We start from the raw sequence: 22,709 nt of genomic DNA, 5'->3' as shown, positions 1-22,709 counted from the left end.
TATCTCTTTTATATATTTTAATGGTGTTACTAATTATTTCACTCAAAAAACGTGATAAGCACTACACTACGAAAACTTGCTTTGATATGGTGCAGTTGTTTACATTTCACGGATTGCAGTGCCCTACGTAGTGGTGTTACTAACAGCACATTATTTTCTGGTGAGAAGGAGTGTTAATATTCAATTATTCCTTGGCTTCGTTTTCATGACCAAGGTAACAAATAATATTTTCTTAGCATATGCTGTCAAAATATGGTGGGCATTGTGTCTAAGTACTGTCTCTGGGGGGTGGGGGAGCTGACACTTGTCAAAGCCCTGTGGGATGAGAGGTATTTGATTTACTGAATTACCTTTATTTATGAGGGCAGACATGTATGCCCTACACTCTGACTATTGCACTGTGGCACCTTTTTCCTGCCCCTTTGCTAGTACTGAAGAAAGATAACTGCATTTCAGCCACTTAGGTGCACATGGATGTGAGCCATCTTGGACTGTATGCAGACAATGGGTGCAACTGCAGGGGCCGGAAGCTTGCAGGAAGAGGAGGAGCCATCAGTGTTTAACAAGTGTGGGCTGAAGCTAACGTAGCTGAGCCCCTCCCAAGGGGAGCCCGCTGAGGGAAGTGGGTTTGTTATTGGCCACATATATCAGAGCCCTAACCAACCAGGGGGTGGAGTTGTGGGGGTAATATCCCATCATACTGTCGTGATTAGCAATAGATCCTATGGATGGACTAGACGAGAAAGGTTTGGTACGTAGGGAAATTCCTGGGACAGCCCCCTGTATGCCGGGAGAGAGTAGGAATGGCTATAGTTGATCCTGTGTAAATTCTGGGTGTGTTTTGATAAACAAGTTGTCCACGTGGGAGTCATACAGGGCTTGATGGGTTACTCTCGACCAAATGGACAGACAAGCTATTTTGTATGCGTAGAACTAAAGCATGCGTTTGTCTTCTTTTTCCTTTCATAGTGAGCCGCAGATAAACTAGTACATCTACCTTTTGTTCTCCGGCATGGTTTGGATTATTCGAATGATGAGTCTACCATCCATCCTAGTTCTTCCATCCGCGTTGGTGGTATAGTGGTGAGCATAGCTGCCTTCCAAGCAGTTGACCCGGGTTCGATTCCCGGCCAACGCATTATTGCCTTTTGAAAATATTTGATATTCATTCCCTTTTGAAAATATTTGATATTTATTAATAGTTATAACATTTTATATGTTAACTATTGCATATATTTGTTAACGTGAGCATTGTAACGCTTTTCTTTGGTTCTTCAGAAGTTTCCGTATGCCATACAATATTTCCCACCTGAACAAGGATGCCACATTGGGTGCTGCACTTTAGCACTAATAATTTTGTTATTTATTTAAAAATAGCCTTCTTTTGTAGTGTATCTCTGAGTGCTGGTGACATCACTGACCCTGGAATGCTGGGATGTCAGTGGGTGTAGAGTGCTATGTGTTATGTTCTGAACAGGGTTTCCAACAGTTCCGCAGACCAACGGTCAGACAGAAAGAACCAATGCATCGTTGGAGCAATATCTGCGCTGTTTTGTGAATGTCCAACAAGACGACTGGGTGTCATATCTACCTTTAGCTGAGTTCGCATAGAACAATGTCCGCCATAGTGCCACCACTCTCAGCCCCTTCTATTGCTCCTATGGGTTTCATTCCCGGTTCATTCCAGAGTTGAGTCTACACTCCTCAGCTATAGCATCGTTGATGCCATTCTGTTCAACATAACTGAAGCGCATCGGACAGCCACCAACAGCTTACTATCTAGTCAGCAACGGTATTGTCAACAAAAGAACCCTCAACGCTTACCATCCCCATCCTGGAATGCTGGTACTAAGGTATGGTTATCAACCAAATATCTTCCCCGATGGCTGCATCCGTCTAAACTCACTCCACGATACCTGGGTCCTTTCTTAATTGTGGATCGGATCAATCCAGTTTCTTACCGCCTACGACTGCCCAGGCAGATGAGACTCATACATCCTGTGTTTCATTCCTGTCAGTTGAAAGAGTATCAAGAAGATCCTTATAAACGTAAGACCCCTGCCTTGCCAATCACTGAAGATCAGGCCCCTGATGAATACGAAGTGGCTAGTATTATAAATACAAGAGAGGGCGCTTAGAATATTTGGTACATTGGAAGGGATACCCCCATTCGGAGGATTCTTGGGAACCTAATTGCCTATTTACATGCGCCTAGACTCCCCAAGCTGTACCACCGAGCTCACCCAGGAAAACCGGGGGGCTCTCCTTTAAGAGGGTGATCCGTGGTCCATGATTGGTCCATGTATGGTATGCCTATATGTGAGAAGATCTCCAACTGGGTCCTCTTCATTTTGGTGCGAAGGAGATTTTGGATAAGAGAAAGCTCCAAACACCCATACCATGTCGATCTCTGGAGTTCTCACTGAACGAAGGATAGGATCCAAGCATCCTGAAACTAAGAAACTGTCTCAAGGAACCGCTGGTGACACGCTGGAAGGTTTGGCACCCTGAGCCCGCTGTCGTCCCTCTGAAACCCTCTGCATCTGGTCGTCTTAGAAGGTCTGCGAAGACGCTTCAACCCATTAGAATAGTGGCACCAACTATTCTCGGCACCTTCATCAAAACCGGCAAGTAAGCCTTTTCGGAAGTGTCCCTGGGCCAACCGGTGGGCTGACAAGCTTGCACAGGACCTTTGCCCTGATACCGCTGCCGTTTCGAGCAGGCCCTTGAAACTTGGTACATCACAGGCTCTGTGTTCACGGCACTCTCACAATGAATTTTGTACACTTGGTGTTCCCAGGTCTGGAGTAAAGTGAATGCGCCCGATCCAGAGTATATGCGGTTACTGTGTCGCCCAGCCGTGGTGACAAATTTTACAAGTTCATTGCAGCTGTGCCCTGAAGCCTGCTACAGCAGAACTGGTCTGATCCATCCACCAGGAGCAGAGAAATCGCCACTGTTCCGTTTGGGAATCAACGCTGTATCTTCGTCGCTAAAAGCTGCAGAGTCGCGAACTTGCCGCATTTGAACCTGCAACTGAAGTGGACTCGACTGCCGAAGTTTGGTCCGGAGTGCACCGGGGGTCAGTGAGTAATTGCAACCCTTACCGGTGCATCCATCTATATTTACGCATGAGTGGCCCTTGAGGGCCCTTCTCTTTTCCACTGTTAGTGCAAACTAGCGAACTATTCCCCGAACTCTGGAACTTGCTCTGCCCTGTTGGGGAGAGCCTCCACGAATAGTGGGAACTTATTCTGCATCACCTCACCCACATTCCTGTGCTGCTACAGACCCTTCAAGAGACCCTGTTTTGCCCATCTGCATTATTGTGTGCGCCAGCATTGCAAGTACATATGAGCAATAGGCTCCACTCTCCTTAGGGATTGGACTGCCTTTCAGTTAGGATTGTGTTTGATGCAGGAGGGTCTAAAGACTATTTGCACAACCTGCTTCATTCCCTTTTTAGGTTGTGTACCCATTTCGTGTATTAGCCCTTTGGACCCCATTGGTTTTGTATATATGTATATTGATAGGATTGTGTTGCCTTAGAAGTGTAACTGTGATTTTATTTGTGTGTTGAAACTCAAAGGCCTTGTAATAAGTGTATTTGTATTTTTAATATATATACACCTGACTGGGAGTGATTTTTAAGTGTCCTTTACTCTGTGTGCTCATTGAGGTCTTTCAGTCACTCTCACCCCTCCTAGTCTTGACCGCTGCCAATGGTGCCTAGATTGGTCTAGCTTATCCAGAAGGTTACCCCGTTCCAAGAAACTAGGCTGGCCTTCTGAACCTCTGCCCACCAGGTCAGAGTTCAGAAATCCGTCTTAACAGTAGTTAGATAATAAACACCTGTCGAATCAAAGATAAATATAAATGATGATTGTGTTTAAAGACACACTTAAACACGTGTCTCATGTCAAGACATGACTTATGCATGTTATTTTTAAACATTTTTATATAGTATTTTTATTGGTTTATACAAAACCTTTAAAAAGAACAAGAAAACCAACCATGAAATAAAACACAGTAAAACTACAAAATAAACAATTTTGTGCAAGCGTAACACACAGAAAAACGAATCTCGATGTCAAATAGTAATTTCTAAAGTGTTAACTCAGTAAGTTCTTCATCAATGGTTTCCAAGAGAAAGGTCAGAGCGCACATTAGTTTTTTGTTGGCTTCAGTAAAACATTCCTCCACCATTCTTCCATTATTAGGTATGGTCTGAGAAAGCTTTGCACATAAGAATCAGATGTTTAATATTCTCTTCGTGGTGATCACAGAATCTACATTTGGGATCCAACTTCTTATATTTAGGCCATCTTATTATCACTTCCTTGGTCTTAAATTGGTTTAGCCCGAATTTCATGAGCAACATTCTTTTTCGCTTGTATGTCATGTTATGTTTATGTTGATTGACAGTTGTAAATCACACTTCTGCATTAGTGAGTACATCCGTCATCCACAATAAGCCAGTGGAAGTTGCAGCTTTAACCTCATATACATTGGCGTAACGGGGGACGTTGCAGCCCCTGCAGCCCCCTCTACCAAATATCCTTGGAGGGGGGCCCCCTAGACAAAAAACCCACAAAAACTCCCAATTTATTTACATTATTTTACTCACTCTGCCTTCATAAAGAAATTATTTATGTTACAGAGTACAGAGTACAGAGTAACAGAAAGTTTCTTTTTGAAGTCACTCTGCCTTTATAAAGAAATTATTTCCATTATGGTTCAGTACATAACGGAAATAATTTCTTTATGAAGTCGGAGTGACTTCAAAAAGAAACCATTTCTTTTTGAAGTAATAGGGCTCCCCTCAACCCCATGACGTGTGAGTGTATGGTGAAAGGGTGCACAATTAAATGTATGGGTGGCTGGGTGTGCGTGTTGAGTTTACAGTGAACGGGTGCACACTTAAATGTATGGATGGCTGCCTGGGTGTGCCTGTATATTTAAAGGGTGCACACTTAAATGTATAGGTGGCTGCCTGTGTGAGTGTATGGTGAAATGGTGCACACTTACTTAAATAGATGGCTGCCTGTGTGAGTGTATGGTGAAAGGGTGCACAATTACATTTATGGTTGGCTGGATGTGCATGTCGAGTGTATGGTGAAAGGGGGCACACTTAAATGTATAGGTGGCTTCCTGTGTGTGTGTATGGTGAAAGGGTGCACACCTAAATGTATGGGTGGCTGGGTGTTTCTGTGTGTGTGTGTATGGTGGGGGAGCCTGTGTTCAGGGGCACAACAAAACCTACATTTCGGGGGGGGCTAACCCTTCAAATGTTGGGAGAGGTGCTAACTTCACCTGCGGTGGGGAGGGGCCAACGTATTTGTGTGGGGCATCTAACTTCTTTATGCATTCTAATGAGACTATTCTAGTGCAGCTTAAATGTTACAAGCAGTTATCTCTCTCCTTTAAGTCTGAAATCACTCACTTATGGACTGCTGTGAGCTAAAAGATTATGCATTTGAATGCCGGTACTAACAGTGAAATGATTTACGCTAGTAATTGCTGGGTCTTTCTTAACAGCGAAACCCAGGTGCTGTTGAACATATGTGTCCGGTTCTGTCCGGCAACAGCTATGTAGGTCAGCCTGGTCGAGTCACCATATCCCAAAACTTTAAGGGGGGCGTTTCAGGGGAAGGCTGAAGCTCAGTCAACTCATGGCTGATATGTGCTTCACAGGGAAATTGGAGAATTTGACAATTTCGTCTGCCAAATAAAATTAGCCACTTTGGTCCTTTTCCTGGAATTACTACCAAACGCATGAGTCCAGAGCATTTATCCTAACCCATAATGGAGCCCTAGAGTGGTCTAGTTTGTAAGAATAAGTTCGTTTTGAAACCTGAAGACCTTACATTGGCTTCCCTATTTGCTCAGACGTGTTTGATGTTGTACCTATAAGTTAATCTCCTTGATTGTGATTATAATTACACTAAAAAACAATGTAATGAAACAAAACAATAGAAGAACAAAACTCAATAACATAAACATTGTAACTGAAACAATGCTGAGTCAAACATTTAACAGAAACAACAATGGCCCAGCGATTTAGCAAAGATAAAAGTATTAATGGCCATTGAGCAATTGTAGCAAGGATGGTGCAAGGGGCAGAGAAACTGGAGAGAATTCCAAAAACAGTAGGTCCGAGCTAAGTGCCAGGCTATTATGCAAGTCTATGCAAAAAGGACGAGCATACTCGTACTTGTTACTTAAGGGATCAAATAAGGGTATATCCAACTGAGCTTGGGCAGACTCTGGAAGGCAACTGCTACTGAGACTCGACAAGTTCCTGCACAGTCCAGATGGTTACAGAAGTGGCAGAAAGGAACAACCCTGTTACTAATAAGAGCTTCCTAAAAAGCTGGAGGGATACCGCTACGCCACACATGATTAATATAGCCTTCACATTTGAGCAAATGTTCTCTTTGTCTAAAGGACCCACCATTCTGTGCAAAAGGTTGCTTCAGTGGGATAAAGTCAAAAACGTAAATAAGTTGCAGTACATTTATCCTTCAGAGCTTCAAGGATAACATCCCTCGCTAATATCTAACAAAGCTAAGCTAGGTGAAACTCAGACGATTTAGATCTTATTTGCGTTTCAAATTTCTTCCCATGAGGGAGTACCTGCGGTGTTGGCTACACAGCCCTGTTGAAGATAAAGGCAGTAATCTAAGGTGGAGACAGCATATCTTAACGGAATGTCAGGAGCTACAAATATTTAATGTAAAGGCCTACTCCAATTTACTGTCTAACTTTGACCTGCTCAGCTGCAATCAGTTTTGGGGAGCAATTTATTCAGCAGACTCTTTGGTAGCTGCTGCAGCAGCTTTTTATATTTGGTGTGAATTTTTGGCCTTGCTTGCAAGATATTGAATTGGCATGTAAAGGTATTCTAGTGTCTCAATCGATTTTGTGTATATAAGAGTGTTTTGGAAAATACTGATGGTAATGGATCGATGCAGAAGTGGTAATCTGCCACTTCCTATTTTTTTATTATTGTATTCAATTCTATGTCAAGACCGGAGGCTCCCATTATGCTTCTCTATCTTTTATTCGACAATAAAGAAAAGAGCTCAGCAGCAAGATATTTGTGCACCAAAAGTGAGTGTGCCATGAGTAATGTGCAGAAAACAGGTGCACCAAATATATATAATAAACATAGCAATATAACAGTAATATAACAGTAATATCTTAACATAAAAGGTAAGAGTCTCTGAAGAAAACATTTCCCAGGGAGCTTGGCTCCAGTTCATTTTGAGGCCATCAACATGTGACCTAGTCCACCAATAGTAGTTGAGATCCCCTGCATAAACAGTCCTAAACATGATGACACTTCCTCTTTCTTTGCTGCTCACAGCAAGAGATAAGTACTTCATGTTTAGCACTGCTTACGTCATCATTTTATAATTTAAAAGATAACGTTAAAAAATGTCATAATATGTTTACTGCATAGTTATAGACTTTTACTTTCAATATTCTTTAAAAAAAAAAAATTAATAATAATAATTTGTAATTTTATGTTGGGCTCCGACGTCAGTCCTCTGACCTCGGAGACCGCTTCACACGATTCCTCTCGTCCAGCGGATTCGCCGACAGCTCGCGCCGGCCTTGCCGCAACTTTGTTGCGCTCCTGAGGTACTAGGGATCCGGCGCGGCCTAGTCGGACCACGCTGCACCACATGCAGGCCGCCAGGGGAGCTCTTGCTCTCCGGTTCCTTTCCTCTACATTCTGGCGCTCGAGCGTGCATGCCCGTTATAATATAACGGTTGTTGCAGCTCGAGCGACGGAACCTTCCCTCAGACAAGAGCGACCGTTTCTTTTCGCTGATTTTTCACCGCGCATATAGCAAAGAAATTATCTATTCAGCATTTAAGAACAATTACAAAGCTGAACTGAAATAACATTACTGGGCAGTAAGAGAAGGTGTTCGGAAGCCCAGAAAATAAATAAATAAATAAAAATGAGTAAGGTGCATTTATTTTATAATGGCAGAACAGTACTCGCCTCAATCAGATCAGGCTTGGTCTGAGGCTGAGGGAGATCACTGTTACATAGATGAAGTGGCAATGGCTAATAGTTTTCAGAAGGTTCTGGGATCCTCTGTGGAGACCAGTGTTAAGAAAGCTGTAACGGATATGCTCATTCCCATACAAAATCGCCTAGATACTATGGAGGAGCATTTAAGAGGGACCTCTTCTCCTGGGAGGAAGAGAACACAGAAAAGGAAGCACCTTACAGAAGGGGAATGTATACCGGCGCGCAAGAGTAAAAGCTCTACGACCCCCCCCCCCGAGCCAGCCATCTAATGCCACAGCTGCCGTAACGGACGCCTTGTCAAGGCTGGAACAAGCCTTCATGAATAGGAAGGTAACCCCTTCCCATCTACCCTCTTACCCGAGGAGGGAACCAGAGGAACAAGACCCTCAAGCCCGGAGGGACACGGACAGGGCTCGGAAGAAGAAGATCTTAACAAAAACGTCTACGACCCTGATCTTTCTCACTCCTCTTCAGATGAGGAATTTCATTTTGAGGATTCAAGACCCTCTGCATCAGGGATTGCGGCAGACCCCATCCCTAATGACACAATCGGGACCAAACCTTCTACTGAAGGTACATTTACCCCGGAAGACTTAATACACCCAGGTCCACCGACTGGGAACCATCTTCCAAGACATCGAATTACATCCACCTTAGGCTGCGCAAGCCGCTTGATAATGAAGTTCGCGCCAGACTACGTGCTGAATGTCCACGACCAGGCATTGCGGATAAAGTAGCTCTGACTCCGGAGCTCGATTCTAAAATGATTACCTTTTTGGGTAAAAACGTTAAAGACCCCAGGAAGGGTATTGATCGTGCCTGGAAAGCCTGCCAGGACAAAGTATTGGACATAGCAGGTCCTCTAGCAAAAATCTCCGATCTTGCGAATGCAGCCATCTCCTCATCGGACCCCATCGACCCAGTGATACTGTCCGGTTGGGTCCAGAGGGCTATTTGCCTCTTGGGCAACGCCAGTTGCGCCATTTCAACAGAGCGACGGAAAGTCATCCTATACAAGATAGATGCAAAATTAACCGAACTGGCAGACACAGAATCCGGCCCAACGGCCCAAGGCCAGCTTTTCGGAGACCCTTTCATGAAGGAGATGACAAAATTTGTCGGGACATTCACGGCGCTAGACAAAGCACAGGCTTCAATAAAAAGAGTATTTGCAACCAAGGTTTTCTCCAGGGCCGGACGAGGAAGAGGTCGCTCTTCCGGCCGTTACTTCTTCGACAAGAGACCTCAACAATCTCGAGGTCAGCATAATTCCTGGCAAGAATGCCCTGACACTTTCTTCCCCTCGAGAGGGCGTCACTGGAGAAGAGCAGCCAGATACCCAGCCCAGCAACAACCCACAGGTCAGTGTACTGATAACTGCGCCAGCGCCACTAACACCTATAGGAGGGAGGTTAAGGATGCTTGCAAATGCTTGGGATACCTTATCGGGAGATGCCTGGGTCAGGGACACAGCTCGGGGTCTACACCTAGAGTTTTTTACACAGCCAGTTCAGACATGTCGCCCCGCTCCCATAGTAATGTCTCTATCAGACCAAACCGCCTTAGACAGCGAAATACTCAGTCTCCATCAGAAGCACGCGATTCGCCCCTGCTCAAGTCAGGGAGGCTTCTTCAGTCCCATTTTTCTGGTACGCAGGAAGCAAAAAGTGCGCCCAGTCATAAACCTCAGAGCGCTCAACAAGTTCATCCTTTACCGCCATTTGAAAATGGAAGGTATACACATGCTCAGAGATCTTCTCAGACCGAACGACTGGCTTATGTGCCTAGACTTAAAAGACGCTTACCTCGCAGTACCGATTCATCAAACACATATCAGTTACCTCAGATTCTCCTGGAGAAACCAAGATTGGGAATTCACAAGTCTCCCATTCGGACTCTCTTTGGCGCCTTGGGTATTTACCAAACTCTTAAGACCTGTAGTAGCTCGATTAAGAGCGCAAGGTCATAATTTATCTAGACGACATTATTTTCATGGCCCAATCACAGGAGTTAGTTCAGAAACAAACCGAACTGGCAATAAACTTGCTGCACAGCCTAGGTTTTCTTATAAACTGGGAGAAGTCAGTTCTACTTCCATCCAGAAATATGGAATTTCTAGGATTCATAGTGGATACACAGAATTCGCAGCTTCGACTCCCATCAGCCAAGATTCACTCTACCAAAAGAGAAATACGCAGACTCTTACAGAAGAACATGTTCTCCCTTCGGGAATTAGCAAGAGTGATAGGGCTACTTTCATCTTCCATCCAAGCAATATTTCCTGGCCCTCTTCACTATCGGGAGCTGCAAAGATTAAAAGGCCAACACTTAAGGAGAAACCTTTCTTATTCTCAACTACTGACGCTGTCTCCTCAAGCATGGACAGAGCTCAACTGGTGGCTTTCTCACATTGAAGCCTGGAACGTCAGAGCCATCTTCGGCTCCGCTCCAGATATTATTATCGAGTTGGATGCCAGTCGCTCCATTTGGGGAGCGAGATGCGGTCCCATAGCCACGGGAGGGACTTGGTCCCCACAGGAGCTGGACCTTCATATCAATTGTCTAGAGCTTCTTGCAGGTTCCTTTGCAGTGCGCTCTTTTGCCAAAGACAAAGCGAGTTGCTGTATTTTGCTAAAGATGGACAACATCTCTGCAGTACGATACATCAACCATCTGGGCGGCACCAAGTCGAGACCCCTAGCAGAATTAGCCAAAGACTTCTGGCATTTCAGTCTGGATCACCAGATTTCAGTTACAGCGGATTACCTTCCCGGCCTCTCAAATGCGGTAGCGGACTGGTACTCACGCCACTCGACAGATTACAGCGATTGGAGAATCAACAGAGAGATTTTCCTCCGCCTTCAGGAGATTTGGGGTCCGATGTCCATAGACCTTTTTGCTTCCAGACTCAACTCCCAACTACCAGCCTTCTACAGCTGGAGGACGGACCCAGCAGCAGTTGCAACAGACGCATTCCTACAGTCATGGTCCCAGGGAATACTGTATGCCTTTCCCCCTTTCACTATGATAGCGAGGACCCTGGCGAAGGCCCGTCAGGAGCACGCAAATCTGATCCTTATAGCGCCGGTCTGGACATCTCAGACTTGGTATCCAGTTCTTTTGGAACTTTCTACAGATTCTCCAATCCTACTACCCCAGTTTCCGGATCTCCTATTAGATCCATCAGGTCAACGTCATCCTCTCCTCCTCAACAGATCTCTGACCTTAGCAGCCTGGAGGATTTCAGGTCAAGATGGAGAGTCCCAGGCATGTCTCACAAAGCGATCAACCTTATCGAAGAGAGCTGGGCTCCTAGTACCCGGAAGAGATACTCCAACTCTTGGTCCATCTGGAGCTCCTGGTGTCATGAGAAAGGATTACATCCAATTTCAGCACCAATAGAAGAGATTTTGAATTTTCTAGCATCCCTAGCCGAAAAAGGGCTCGCCTACAGGTCTGTGAACGCCTACCGTTCAGCAATTTCCGCAGGTCATGACCTTTTCCAAGGAGTACCAGCAGAAGAACACCACCTCCTCTGCAGGTTGCTCAAGGGTGTAAGGCTTACCGTCCCACCTCCAGCTCGCTATGACAAGCTTTGGGACGTTAATAAAGTATTGAACCTTTTTCTGGCATGGCCTAATAACAAAAAACTATCCCGTACAGCCCTATCTGGCAAACTCACTACTCTACTCTGCTTGGTCTCCTGCAGGAGAGTCTCCGACATCCGAGCTTTAGATCTAGCAGGCAGAACTTTTTCTCCTGATGGCATTGTCTTCCATATTCATAGAAGAACAAAGTGCAATTCCAGGGCGATTTCCTATCCCGCCTTTAGAGATCAACCGAAGCTCTGCTTGGTAAAATGCTTGAAAGTTTACGAAGTAAAGACGGCTCCACTCAGAACTTCCCCTAACGGCCAGCTACTGATCGCCCTGCGTAAACCGCACAAAGCAGTATCAGCACCAACCTTAGCACGTTGGGTCCGGTGGACGCTAGCTCGAGCAGGGATGGACACCAAGCATTTCGGAGCCCACTCAGTTAGAGGAGCCACGGCCTCTAAAGCATTTCAGGCAGGAGTTCGCCTAGACGATGATATGAGGATGGCAGACTGGGCTAGTGAATCAGTTTTCAAACAATTGTACCTAAAGCCAGTAGATCAGCCAGCATCTATTGTGGTAAGTAAGCTTTAAACAAGCATAATGGGAGCCTCCGGTCTTGACATAGAATAAAGAATTTCCATAATAACTTACTAGAAAGTCTAAATTCTATTAAAGACTCGGAGGCGAGCATTAGCCCACCCGGCGAGTAAATAACATGTTACCTGATGTTAAGTAAGATGTAATGAAAAGATTAATGTTCTGAAATTTACATGTACCCTATCGCAATAACTCCAAGATTTTCTCCCACCCTGATAAGGGATCTAGGGTTGTCATATACAAGAGACTAACATTTTCCTTTTTCTTGACAGCGTCTGCAGACAAGTCCGCCTGATCACGGCCCGACACAAGTTCTTCTTCTTCAAGTTAGCTACATTTATCTCCTACTATGGACAGCTAAGTTCGCAGCCCAGAAAGAGGAAGTGTCATCATGTTTAGGACTGTTTATGCAGGGGAACTGAACTACTATTGGTGGACTAGGTCACATGTTGATGGCCTCAAAATGAACTGGAGCCAAGCTCCCAGGGAAATGTAGTTTTCTTCAGAGACTCTTACCTTTTATGTTAAGATATTACTGTTATATTACTGTTATATTGCTATGTTTATTATATATATTTGGTGCACCTGTTTTCTGCACATTACTCATGGCACACTCACTTTTGGTGCACAAATATCTTGCTGCTGAGCTCTTTTCTTTATTGTCGAATAAAAGAAAGAGAAGCATAATGCTCGCCTCCGAGTCTTTAATAGAATTAAGACTTTCTAGTAAGTTATTATGGAAAATCTTTATTGTATTTAATGTTATTTTATCTGATTGTTTTGTAAATAGTTTTTCTTTGATGTGCTAAGGTTATGATTAGCCATGTGCACAGTAAAAAAGAAAAAGAAATACTTAAGTTATACACGCTTAAAAAGAGTGCAATCTAATTGAAATTGAATCCATGCCTCCAATGATAACCAATGCACTTGATGCGAAACCGGTGGGATTTGATCATAGGCTTGTGTGTTGCTAACGAAGGGTACCACGTGGTGGATTACTGCCTTCAAGTTAAGCAGGGTAGACTTGGACAAACCGATGAGTAGGGGTCGGCCTCATTGATATGTGAAAGGACAAGCAATTGCACATCTGGTCTAAACATATAGACAGGTAAAAAAGGGCAATTCTTCAAAGGCGAAAAGCAGGCATTGGGCTAGCAGAGTCTTCTTAATCACATGGGTCCTGAAAGAGGGCAGAGAATCTAAGAAAAAGCCAGAAGATAGACTGATTAATGAAGTTGGAGGGCAATCCCATTTCTGTTTAGAATGGTGAGCCAGGACTGTATGTTAGCAGTAGAGCTCATTGTCCTTCCAATGGGCACAAGAAAGAACCTTGCATTAGTATTACTAAAACTGAGGCTCGAGGTATCCATCCGCACCTCAATCAGCGGGGGTTACGACTAGGGTCTGATATTACCGAATCAATGTGTGAGAGATAGAGCCTATCTATGTAGAAGACCAGCTAGCTCCCTGAAGTGCAACGGGCAGTTGTATTGCCTCCTTGCAGATGATGAACCCAAAGCGGCAAACTCTCGGGGGAAGAAACCCCCCACAAAACAGATGACTGGATGAGGTGAATCACAGCTGTAGCTGGATGTGGTATGCGTGCAGCAGTTCTAAAGTGGCAAAGACGAGGCAGAAATCACGGAGGATGACTAATATCTCCAAACCAATGGTAACCAGATGAAGCACTTTATTGTAATGAAATCTTGGCCACAGATGACAGTGAGACTAGTGTAGGAACAGGAAACATCTTTACTTCAGTGCCAGTCTCATGTACAGTTTACAATGACACATAAAGAGACATCAGGTAAGTAACTTGGGGGCAACATCCACAGGCACCCTCTCTCAGTCAACCCATCTTCCAACTGACACATCCAGAAACATACAGAAGATAACATTCTCTCACACAACACCTCATGATATGATATATGTCTTTTATAACGTGCCTGTACACACGTGTTTCTAGGCGTGACAAGACAAGGAGGGGGAACCAGAAGGAGGGCAAAACAACAATCTTACTAGGCCTTGTGTCATTCAGATCGGACAAATGCGGGGAAGAGGGGTGGGAGAAGTGCTAGTGGGGGGAAGGGAGAAGTGCAGGTAACTCAATAAGTGCTGTCAGACGGTGGCTCATTAGTGCAGTGAGGAGGGACTGTAGGGTTGTAGATACAGACCTTTAAGTGATGGGGGGCCCTGAGGCAGTGCGAGGGCAACTGGACATGCAGGAGCCTGGGCCCGAGTTCAGTGGTTGGACAGGTGACCAATGCGTGGAGCAGTTAGGGACATCAGCCGGGGAGAGGAAGAGAGAAAGCGTAAGTGAAAAGGAAGTGCTTCCAAAACCGGAGGTGGTTCTGCTCAAGTTTGAGGGAGGCAGGGAGGCTGTTCTAGAGGGAGGCCCCAGTCGAGGAAAGAGATATGCCCCCCCACTCTCTGCTTGGAGAAGCATCTGACCCTCAGAGAGTTGGCGGTGGATGAGCGGAGAGCTCGGAAAGGAAGATGTTTAGGAAAATAAAGTTGGAGGTAGTGCAGTCCCAGGCCCCAGAAAACCTTGTGGCCGATGCAAAGGGTCTTGAACGTGATCCTTGCAGCCAGAGGGAGCCAGTGAAGAGATGGCAGAGCTGGAGAGATAACATCCCTGGGCTTGAGGTCAAGGACAATGCTTGCAGTCCTGTTCTGGATAAGTTGTAAGTGTCGAAGAGCAGAGACAGGCAGATTTAGAAAGAGGCTGTTGCAATAGTCCAGCCTACAGAGGACCAGGGCTCTGGAGACAGTGAGCTTCTGGGGGAAAGTGAGAAAAGGCAGAATACCTCTGAGGAGGTGCAGCTGAAAGTGTGACTTCTTTGAGATGTCAGAGATGTGAGGAGAGAAGGAGAGGGTGGAGTCGAAGATGAAACCAAGGTTCTTAGCCTCACAGGAAAGAGCAGGAAGAGGGTCCAGGGTGGGCAGCCAGAGAGAGAGGGGAAGGATGGAGCAGGTGTCCCAATGAGGAGGATCTCAGTCTTACTGGCATTAAGGCAGAGATCATTGGCGGCACACCATTCCAGAATTGCGGCCAGACAATCTGGTATGAGAGAAGCAGCAGAGGTGGCTGAGGGGAGCCTGAAGGAGAGCTGGGTGTCATCCGCATAACACTGAAAGTTAGAGCAGTATGTAGCGATGCAGTGGGCAAGAGGTGCTAGGTAATGGTTGAAGAGCCAGGGAGCAAGTTTAGACCCCTGGGGAACACCATAAGTAGAGAGCGAGATTGTTATGCTCACCTGGTCTCTGCGGGGGCGTTGGGGCATAGTTGGAGCCCTCCCCGGAGTTGACTCCCTCATGTCGCTTCTCTCCCCCAACTGCTGTCTTTCCGTGGGTCCGGAAGGCTGGACCTGTTCCTGTGATAAAATGAGAGGCAGTGAGGAAAGCGTGGTGGAGTCGTAGTTCCCCTCTGCCCTTTCGTGCCAAAATGTAGTGCGTAGAACTTTACCCATGCAAGCTCACCTGTTTGTACGTAAGGATGAGTTCTCCGTCCTGCTTTCCTTCAGCAGGGGCGCTGTGGATGGACCTAGTTGCGTCACTGATCCCAATTGTGGATTTCCAGACCGGCTGCGACCATTCCGTCTTGACGGTAAGTCTTTTATGATTATGATTGTTGTTCGTATCCTTGTAACAATACTGTCCAAAGGAATATTGTTCATAACGGTATATTGTTCTCTCTCCCTTGTAGTGATGAAGATGACCCAGGAGTGCGTGATGGAGAAAAGAGTCTGCCCGATGCCCCCACCACTGGTAAGTAGGCAGTTTCAGAAGTTGCACCAAGTTCGTGAGAAGTGCCGCTTTAGCGAGTTAAAGTCTATGTGACCGCTCACCTTGTGTCTCTTATTCTCTTTGCATGCGTGGAAGGTCGGCGATGGCCGGAGAGCGGTGTCCGACTCCTACTGGCTGCCGGAGATGAAGATCCGCGTGGAGGCTGCACCCAATGAAGACCCCGTGTTGTTGGAATTCAGAACAGGTAAGGTTTCTGGGCGGTACCAGCAGAGGATTCCGGAAGACAGGTAAAATGAAGGCAGCTACGGTGGAGTCGGGAGCAGATGACAGCGCTCCCAGCGATGGTGTGGCCTCAGGTAAGGCGTGCACAGTGACTGCAGAGTGTGAAGCGGATGGCGGTGTTTCCGGCGATGGTGTGGCTAATTCCAGGTAAGATGGTTGAGGTATCCGGTGACTGGAGATGCACGTGTTGAGCCAGGTAGGTGCTGGAGGTTCTGGAGACTGAAGGCGCACGTGCTGAATCAGGTAAGAGTCTTCTGAACGGCGGTAAGCGTTATGCTGCACTCAGCAAACTAACACGAAGCGCCAGTATACTGGTGGGGCCGGCTTATATAGCCTGGCCCCAGCAACTCCCCTTAGGCTCTGCCTTGTGGCCCCACCTTGCTCCTTCTTCGGTCTTCTGCACATGCCTTCCCTGTGATAATAGGGCCCCGCCCGGCCTTGCTGCATGTGCCTTCAGTGTTCTGTGTGCCATGCACACTTTGAAATGAGCTTGGTGCCAAAGGCGCCAAGACTGGGTCCATTGGGACCCTGCATGAAGTGAAACACTGGGCTCCTGCCCAGGGGTCATGACAGAGATAGAAGAGAGGAAAGACCACAGTTGGACCTGGGAGGGTCGGTCAGTGAGAAAGGAGGCCAACCAGGCTAGAGCCTGACCAGTGATACCCAGGTTGTCACGGAGGTGATTGAGCAGGATGGCATGGTTGACTGTGTCAAAAGAAGAGGATAGATCGAGGAGAACGAGGACAGAAGGAAGATTAGAATCAAGATTGGAGGAAAGTAGTTTCCATGGTTCTGGCAGCTGTGAAGACAGACTGGTGGTTGTGGAGACAACCAACAGATTTGGTATGCAGATTAAGCTGGGAGATGACCAGCTTTTCCAGGAGTTTGCCCATGAAAGGAGTGATTGAGATCGGACAACAGTTAGCCGGAGAGGAAGGATCGGCAGAGGGTTTCTTAAGAAGAGGGTGAACAAGGGCGTTCTTAAGGGGGGAAGGGAAGGGTCCAGTTGCAAAAGAGTGATTGAAGAAATCAGCCAAGGCTGGAGCAAGGGTATCAATGTGGTCCTTGATGGTTCTGGATGAGCAGGAGAGAACCTGCTTTGACGAGACATTCATAGATCAGAATTGTCTAGAAACATAGTATGGGGTGAACAGGACATTCATGTAATAGAAAATAGTTGGAAGCCTAATCTGCAAATTTAGTGCCTAGTCCCCCCTTCTCTCACGACTCGGTGCATCTGTCATTCTGGAACAACACTTGAGAAAATAAAACCAAATGAGCACCTCTGCTCTGGATGTCCTGCCTGCTCAGGAAACGGAATGGGAATGTCCACTACAACCAACCACCCATGAATATACCCCTGATCTGAAGATGTGTTTTGGCCAGTGTTCTTTTTGCCGAGTGACTCTTATACTTGCTAAAAAAAAAATGTATGTATGTAAATCACTTTGTTGAAAATAGACGATTGTTCGTAGGGAAGAGTAAGAACTCACTCACGCAACAAGGTGTTCACAAGGTCAATTTAAGACAATCGTATGCACTTCTTAGACGGAAGTTAGCTATTGGGTTGAGCATGCCAACGACATATGAATTGGATCTGAACAAAACCTGTGGGAGAAGATCATTAAATATTAATTTTGGGAAAAAATGTCTAATATTACTCAGTTAAGTGACACACATTTCAAATTATTATGGCATTCCATTGACTGGATTACTGATCAATAGTTCCTGGTTACGTATAATCAGCCATGACCATTTTGATATTGGTTATTGAGGGCAGATTAAGATTTCTTGCAACATTTTATCCATATTGTACAAGTAAATAAAACATGAGACAAATACTGAATGTGACACATGATTCAAAAGTTTAAAAAATGTTATTTGACGTGAAAACGTACTTATCTTCAGAAGGTAAATAAAATAAACCTTAAATGTGTTGTATAAATTAGACAAATTTGAATTATATTTTTCAGGAAGATTAATTATTGTGTCTTGGAGGCACAGTATATAAATTGTGTTTTTACATCTTTCAAGTGTTGTTTTGGTTTAGCAGAGGACCCTTGAAAAAACCTTACTGGGCAGTCATTATTTATAAGTAGATTACTAATAGTACTCATTCCCCTGCCATGTGCTGTGCTTATGTGATTGAACCCTCACATAGATGAATATTTCATTATTGTCTATAATGTTTACCTCCCTTCAATGTTACGCTTTTACGCAGTTACTCTGTCCTATAAAAAAACAAATACAACCAGAAATTCCAGGAATTCAGGAATGAATATTCAAAGTCTAGATGCAGCTCAGGCAGGAAGACGAAAGGTACACTTACACGGCAAAGCATTAAATCACAAATTTATTTCAGAATTTTCAAGCATACCCAGAATGTTAATTCTGTGCAAGGCACTGGTATTGATTTCTGAAATCCACCATTATAGCAGCTAAATACACAACAACCTCTTAGATTGGAACTCTAGACCTTCCATAGGAAGAGGAGCTCGAGTAAGGCGGATACTCCAGTCACGTTCTAGCATCAGATTCATCCCACAGCAGGGCTGAAACACTTGGCCTAGGCCCTTGGTCACTGCCTAAGTTAAAAAGGTGTCTGTATAATTGGTGAATGCACTAGACAGAAGGAGGCATAATTGGGATAGAAGAAGGAAGGAAACAGTTAAATCTGCTCTCCATCCCTTTTTGGCCATGTAGAGTAGCAGGACCAAATGACTGAGGCTTAAAAGTGCTATGGGAGGAAGTGAACCTTCAATGTGCTACAATGTAGAACGATTGTCTTCAAGTACTAAGCTTGGAGTTGCAGCTCATATCTCACAACAAACAAACATTCTTATGTAAAATTACTCAAAGAAAGCCTTGGCCATTTAATGCAAATGCTCAAAAAGATCAATCATGCACTTTAATTCATTGAAGGGCCAAAGGACATGCAAAGCAAACATAACTACAATCTTTGCAAAAAATCAACTATAAACATTAGGGCACTGCTGCTATGTATCTGTGTAAAGGATGGCACCTCATTGGCTACAGCACTGGGTGAAGTTGGCCAACAAAATGGCAGCCAAGTAAGCAACGTACATAAAGTCCTTACTAGTGATTACACATTACACAGTTGTCAATAACGCTTCTATGAACCAATACCTCTGAGCTTAAGTGCTGTATTGTGGGATGATATTAATCATTGAACATTTTGGAGCCCTGCATGTAACGGCCCAGTGTCACATTCATCATTACATGGACTTTCTCACAGAAAACGTGGGAGGCAGCCAGAATGTGCTGGATGACTGGCAGAGAATGGCCTAGAGACATTTGCTAGACATGATCTCAGATTTCTAAAAGAGCAAGACTCTAATTTCTTCTTGGGTTAATGTACACACGGACGAGTATGTAATCACATTCTCTCAAAATGTAACATGGTGCCCTACCCAGTTATTGGCTATCTTCTTGACCAGATCCATTTCATTGGCGTTTGCCTGTCAGTGCAGAACATAACACAATGATTGGCTTGGAGTCACTCTTTCTTCTTTTTTCATGAGGATCTTCCCCATATTAAGGTACTTTCTACAAGGAACAAAATGTTGAATATGTACACAGATCACATGATCTCATCATTTTGTTTCCTGGTATCCTTGCTTGCCATCGGATCACTTTTCAAAATGTTCTACCATGAAGTCGCAGTCTCCTGATTTAGCTAGCATTCCATCCTTTTGATGGCTCTCAGCTGTCGGCAAGCACCCTGCTATGTGGATCTCCGCTGGAGTCACAGACTCTCATCAACTCCATTTTCTTGCTTCATTTTCTTACTGTCTAACAGTCAGTGATAAATGACCACCTACTTTGGGTCTAAGTCAAGCACTTGTCACAGTCTTACTTGGTGATCCACCCTGTGAGTGGATCCCCTTCCACACGTAGGAGGCTGGAGTCACGCTCTCGGCATACCTTTGTTTGGTACAACCTGCTCCAACTTCATCACTCCTTTGGCTTCCTGCATGCTGTGACTTCGACATACTGAGTTGTCTCCTGATTGGTGTTTATGCTTTTATTGTATCACCATCTGCGTGTCTCTGCCAACAGCCATAGATTCTCTCCACAAGTTCATGTGCTTCAACCTGTTATTGAATTACCTTTTCACATGAGATCTGATAAAAGTCATACACATTGCTCATCCTCATTAGTGCTCTCTGCTTCCTCCTCTGCCCCCTCAACCCTCATTTGGTTTTGGTCACCAATCTGCACACGACTTGCATGCTGAATTTGGATCACTTGGTGTTGCCCTGCAGATGCATACTGTGTTCCTGGGGGGGCACCAGCTTGCTGTTGGTACACTATCTGAGCGGGACCGTAAGCACCATGTGGATAGAAAGGAGGCGGCACATTATATACTTGGCTAGGTGGAAAGGGACAGAATGGGAATGGTGGATAGTACCCTGGAGTGCCAGGTGTGCAGGGAAACTGCTGAAATGGAGGCACACCTGGAGGAAAAATGCCTGCTCCTCCATCCATAGAATGTGGCCACGGATAAGAGGGGTGAGGGGGAAAACAGTTTCGTTGCGACATCAGTTCCGAAAGGACCTCATGATTTCGTCTGGCCAGATCTTCGTTAACTTCAACATCCTCAATTCTTCTCTGCAATGCTCTGATTTGTTCTTCCTTTTGCCAGATTTGTTTCTGCCTTTTAATTTCCAGAGGTTTGAATGTTCTCTTCACAGTGTTAGTAAAATTGGGCAAGCTCTCATCCAGGGGATTCAGGGACTTCAACCACAAAGGCATGTTGTGTTTCTGCAGTCGATCCTCACGTGGAAGGAATGGAATGACTGTATTGTACTTAGGTTTATTCTCAATTGCGTTCATTAGAGCAGCATTGGCTTGCGCATTGGCCCAACCAGACTTCCAACGCTGGGATAGGAGCAAGACAGTGAATGCAGAATTAACAATTGCATCTTGCAGGCAGTTCAGAAGAGAACATCCAGGACGTAAAAACCCATCATGGAAGGTGGTCCCGTTAGCAATCCCTATACCTTCCAAGGTGTCTCGCACCAAAGAGGCAATTTCCTCATCTCCCTTGACATGTAAAATAACGAAACTGAAAAATGTGTTCTCACCACTGTCTGGCTCAGTTGATAGAGTATTTGCGTGCAAGGGCTCAGAGGCTGGTGGCTCCTTGACTTCCCTTTCTTTTGGAGAACTGGCGTCTTCTATTGGCGTGCTGGGAGTAGACGGTACTTTCTCTTTGTCCACCATGTCTTTAGGAAGAGATGCCCCTTCTACTGGCAGCCAGGTTGGGCATGTGTTCTCAAGTAAAGGAGCAGGTAATAATGATGATGTCTCCTGTGGATGTTTGGCACAGATATTGTGTGTCTCAGTTACTCCAATCACAAGTTGTATCGGAGAAGATATGTCTGTACATTCCACTGGATACTGCTCAGTGCTTGTTGCGGTAAGTACTGAATCAACAGAAGCAGATGCTGTCTTTTCAGTAGGGTGTATATTATGTACAACTAAAACATTGCTATCATCCATTTCGCCTAGCATCAGACCATGTCCTCCATCAGTAGGTTGTATGGGGTAGCTTGTAGTGTCCTCACACAGCTTGCTCAATGCTCTCTTTTGGTGGGTGTGGCACCCAGGCACAGTGAGAAATAAAGCAGTAGGAGATTGGCTAATTGCCAAATTACTATTTAAGGAATCCACGCTGTTCGAGTAGCGTGAAGACCCAGAAACTGGGGTTGCCTTCTTTTTACCACTGTTAATTGGAATTCCAGGGCTACTTACTCTTGGCAGTATTGGGGTGGGATGAGAGTCTGTTCTAGATATTAGTGTGTGTGGCTGATCAGTATCTGTCCACATATTTTCTTTTTGCAGGAGAGTGAGAACCTGATCAACAGTCTGCAGAAATTCAGGGTCATGTGGTTGGGCTAACAAGGTGTCTTTGCATTGCAATCCCTCATTTTCTATTTTTTTCACTAAATATTGGGCCACTTCGGTATTTGGAAAGTCCCTCAGCAACTCCAAAGCAGATGATGTTTGTCCTAAAACATTGAGAACAATGGCTTCCAGAATTGTGCCGCTGTTTGTGGCGGGCGCATGCTGCAGCTTGGAGCGGAGTTCAAGAAGCCTCTTTCGTGGGAAGGCTGATACGTTGTGAAAGACATCTTCTAAACTTGCCGGCAATCTTGAGAGCGCCATCACCTCATTAATGTATGTAATCTGCAAGTTCTAGGAGGAAGCACGAGCCGCAGATCTTCTTTTGGGCAGCAGTTCATTGGATGGATGAGAAAGGCGTGTCCACTATCCCGAGGACACGACAACTAAAAGAGACACAAATATTAACAGTTATTAATTAACCAAACATGTTTTATGCCAAAAATAATTTCCCATAAATTCATCTGCATCACTTAAAGTGCACCGACAAAGCCAATAATATTGTTTTT

At 45.1% G+C, this 22,709-nt stretch overlaps 1 protein-coding gene and 1 long non-coding RNA gene across 2 annotated transcripts in view; one reads left to right on the top strand and one right to left on the bottom strand.

Annotated features, from left to right (window-relative positions):
• Positions 1 to 684: 684 nt before the first annotated feature.
• On the top strand, positions 685 to 12,930 carry LOC138522046 (uncharacterized). Its single transcript, XR_011283315.1, has 3 exons — positions 685 to 751; positions 970 to 1,083; positions 12,516 to 12,930. It is a non-coding gene; the product is annotated as an uncharacterized lncRNA (long non-coding RNA).
• A 6,228-nt stretch (positions 12,931 to 19,158) lies between these two features.
• LOC138573587 (TIR domain-containing adapter molecule 1-like) overlaps positions 19,159 to 22,709 on the bottom strand; it is a 103,351-nt gene continuing 99,800 nt past the window's right edge. The window contains exon 2 of the mRNA XM_069649350.1: positions 19,159 to 22,586. Within this exon, the coding sequence (XP_069505451.1) occupies positions 20,428 to 22,464 (2,037 nt within the window). The 5' untranslated portion in view covers positions 22,465 to 22,586 and the 3' untranslated portion in view covers positions 19,159 to 20,427. The remainder of the gene's footprint in view (positions 22,587 to 22,709) is intronic.

This window comes from Ambystoma mexicanum, chromosome 1p, assembly GCF_040938575.1.
Source record: "Ambystoma mexicanum isolate Mex_15411 chromosome 1p, UKY_AmexF1_1, whole genome shotgun sequence".
Classification (NCBI taxonomy): domain Eukaryota; kingdom Metazoa; phylum Chordata; class Amphibia; order Caudata; family Ambystomatidae; genus Ambystoma; species Ambystoma mexicanum.
This window is presented reverse-complemented; position numbering and strand designations above follow the sequence as displayed.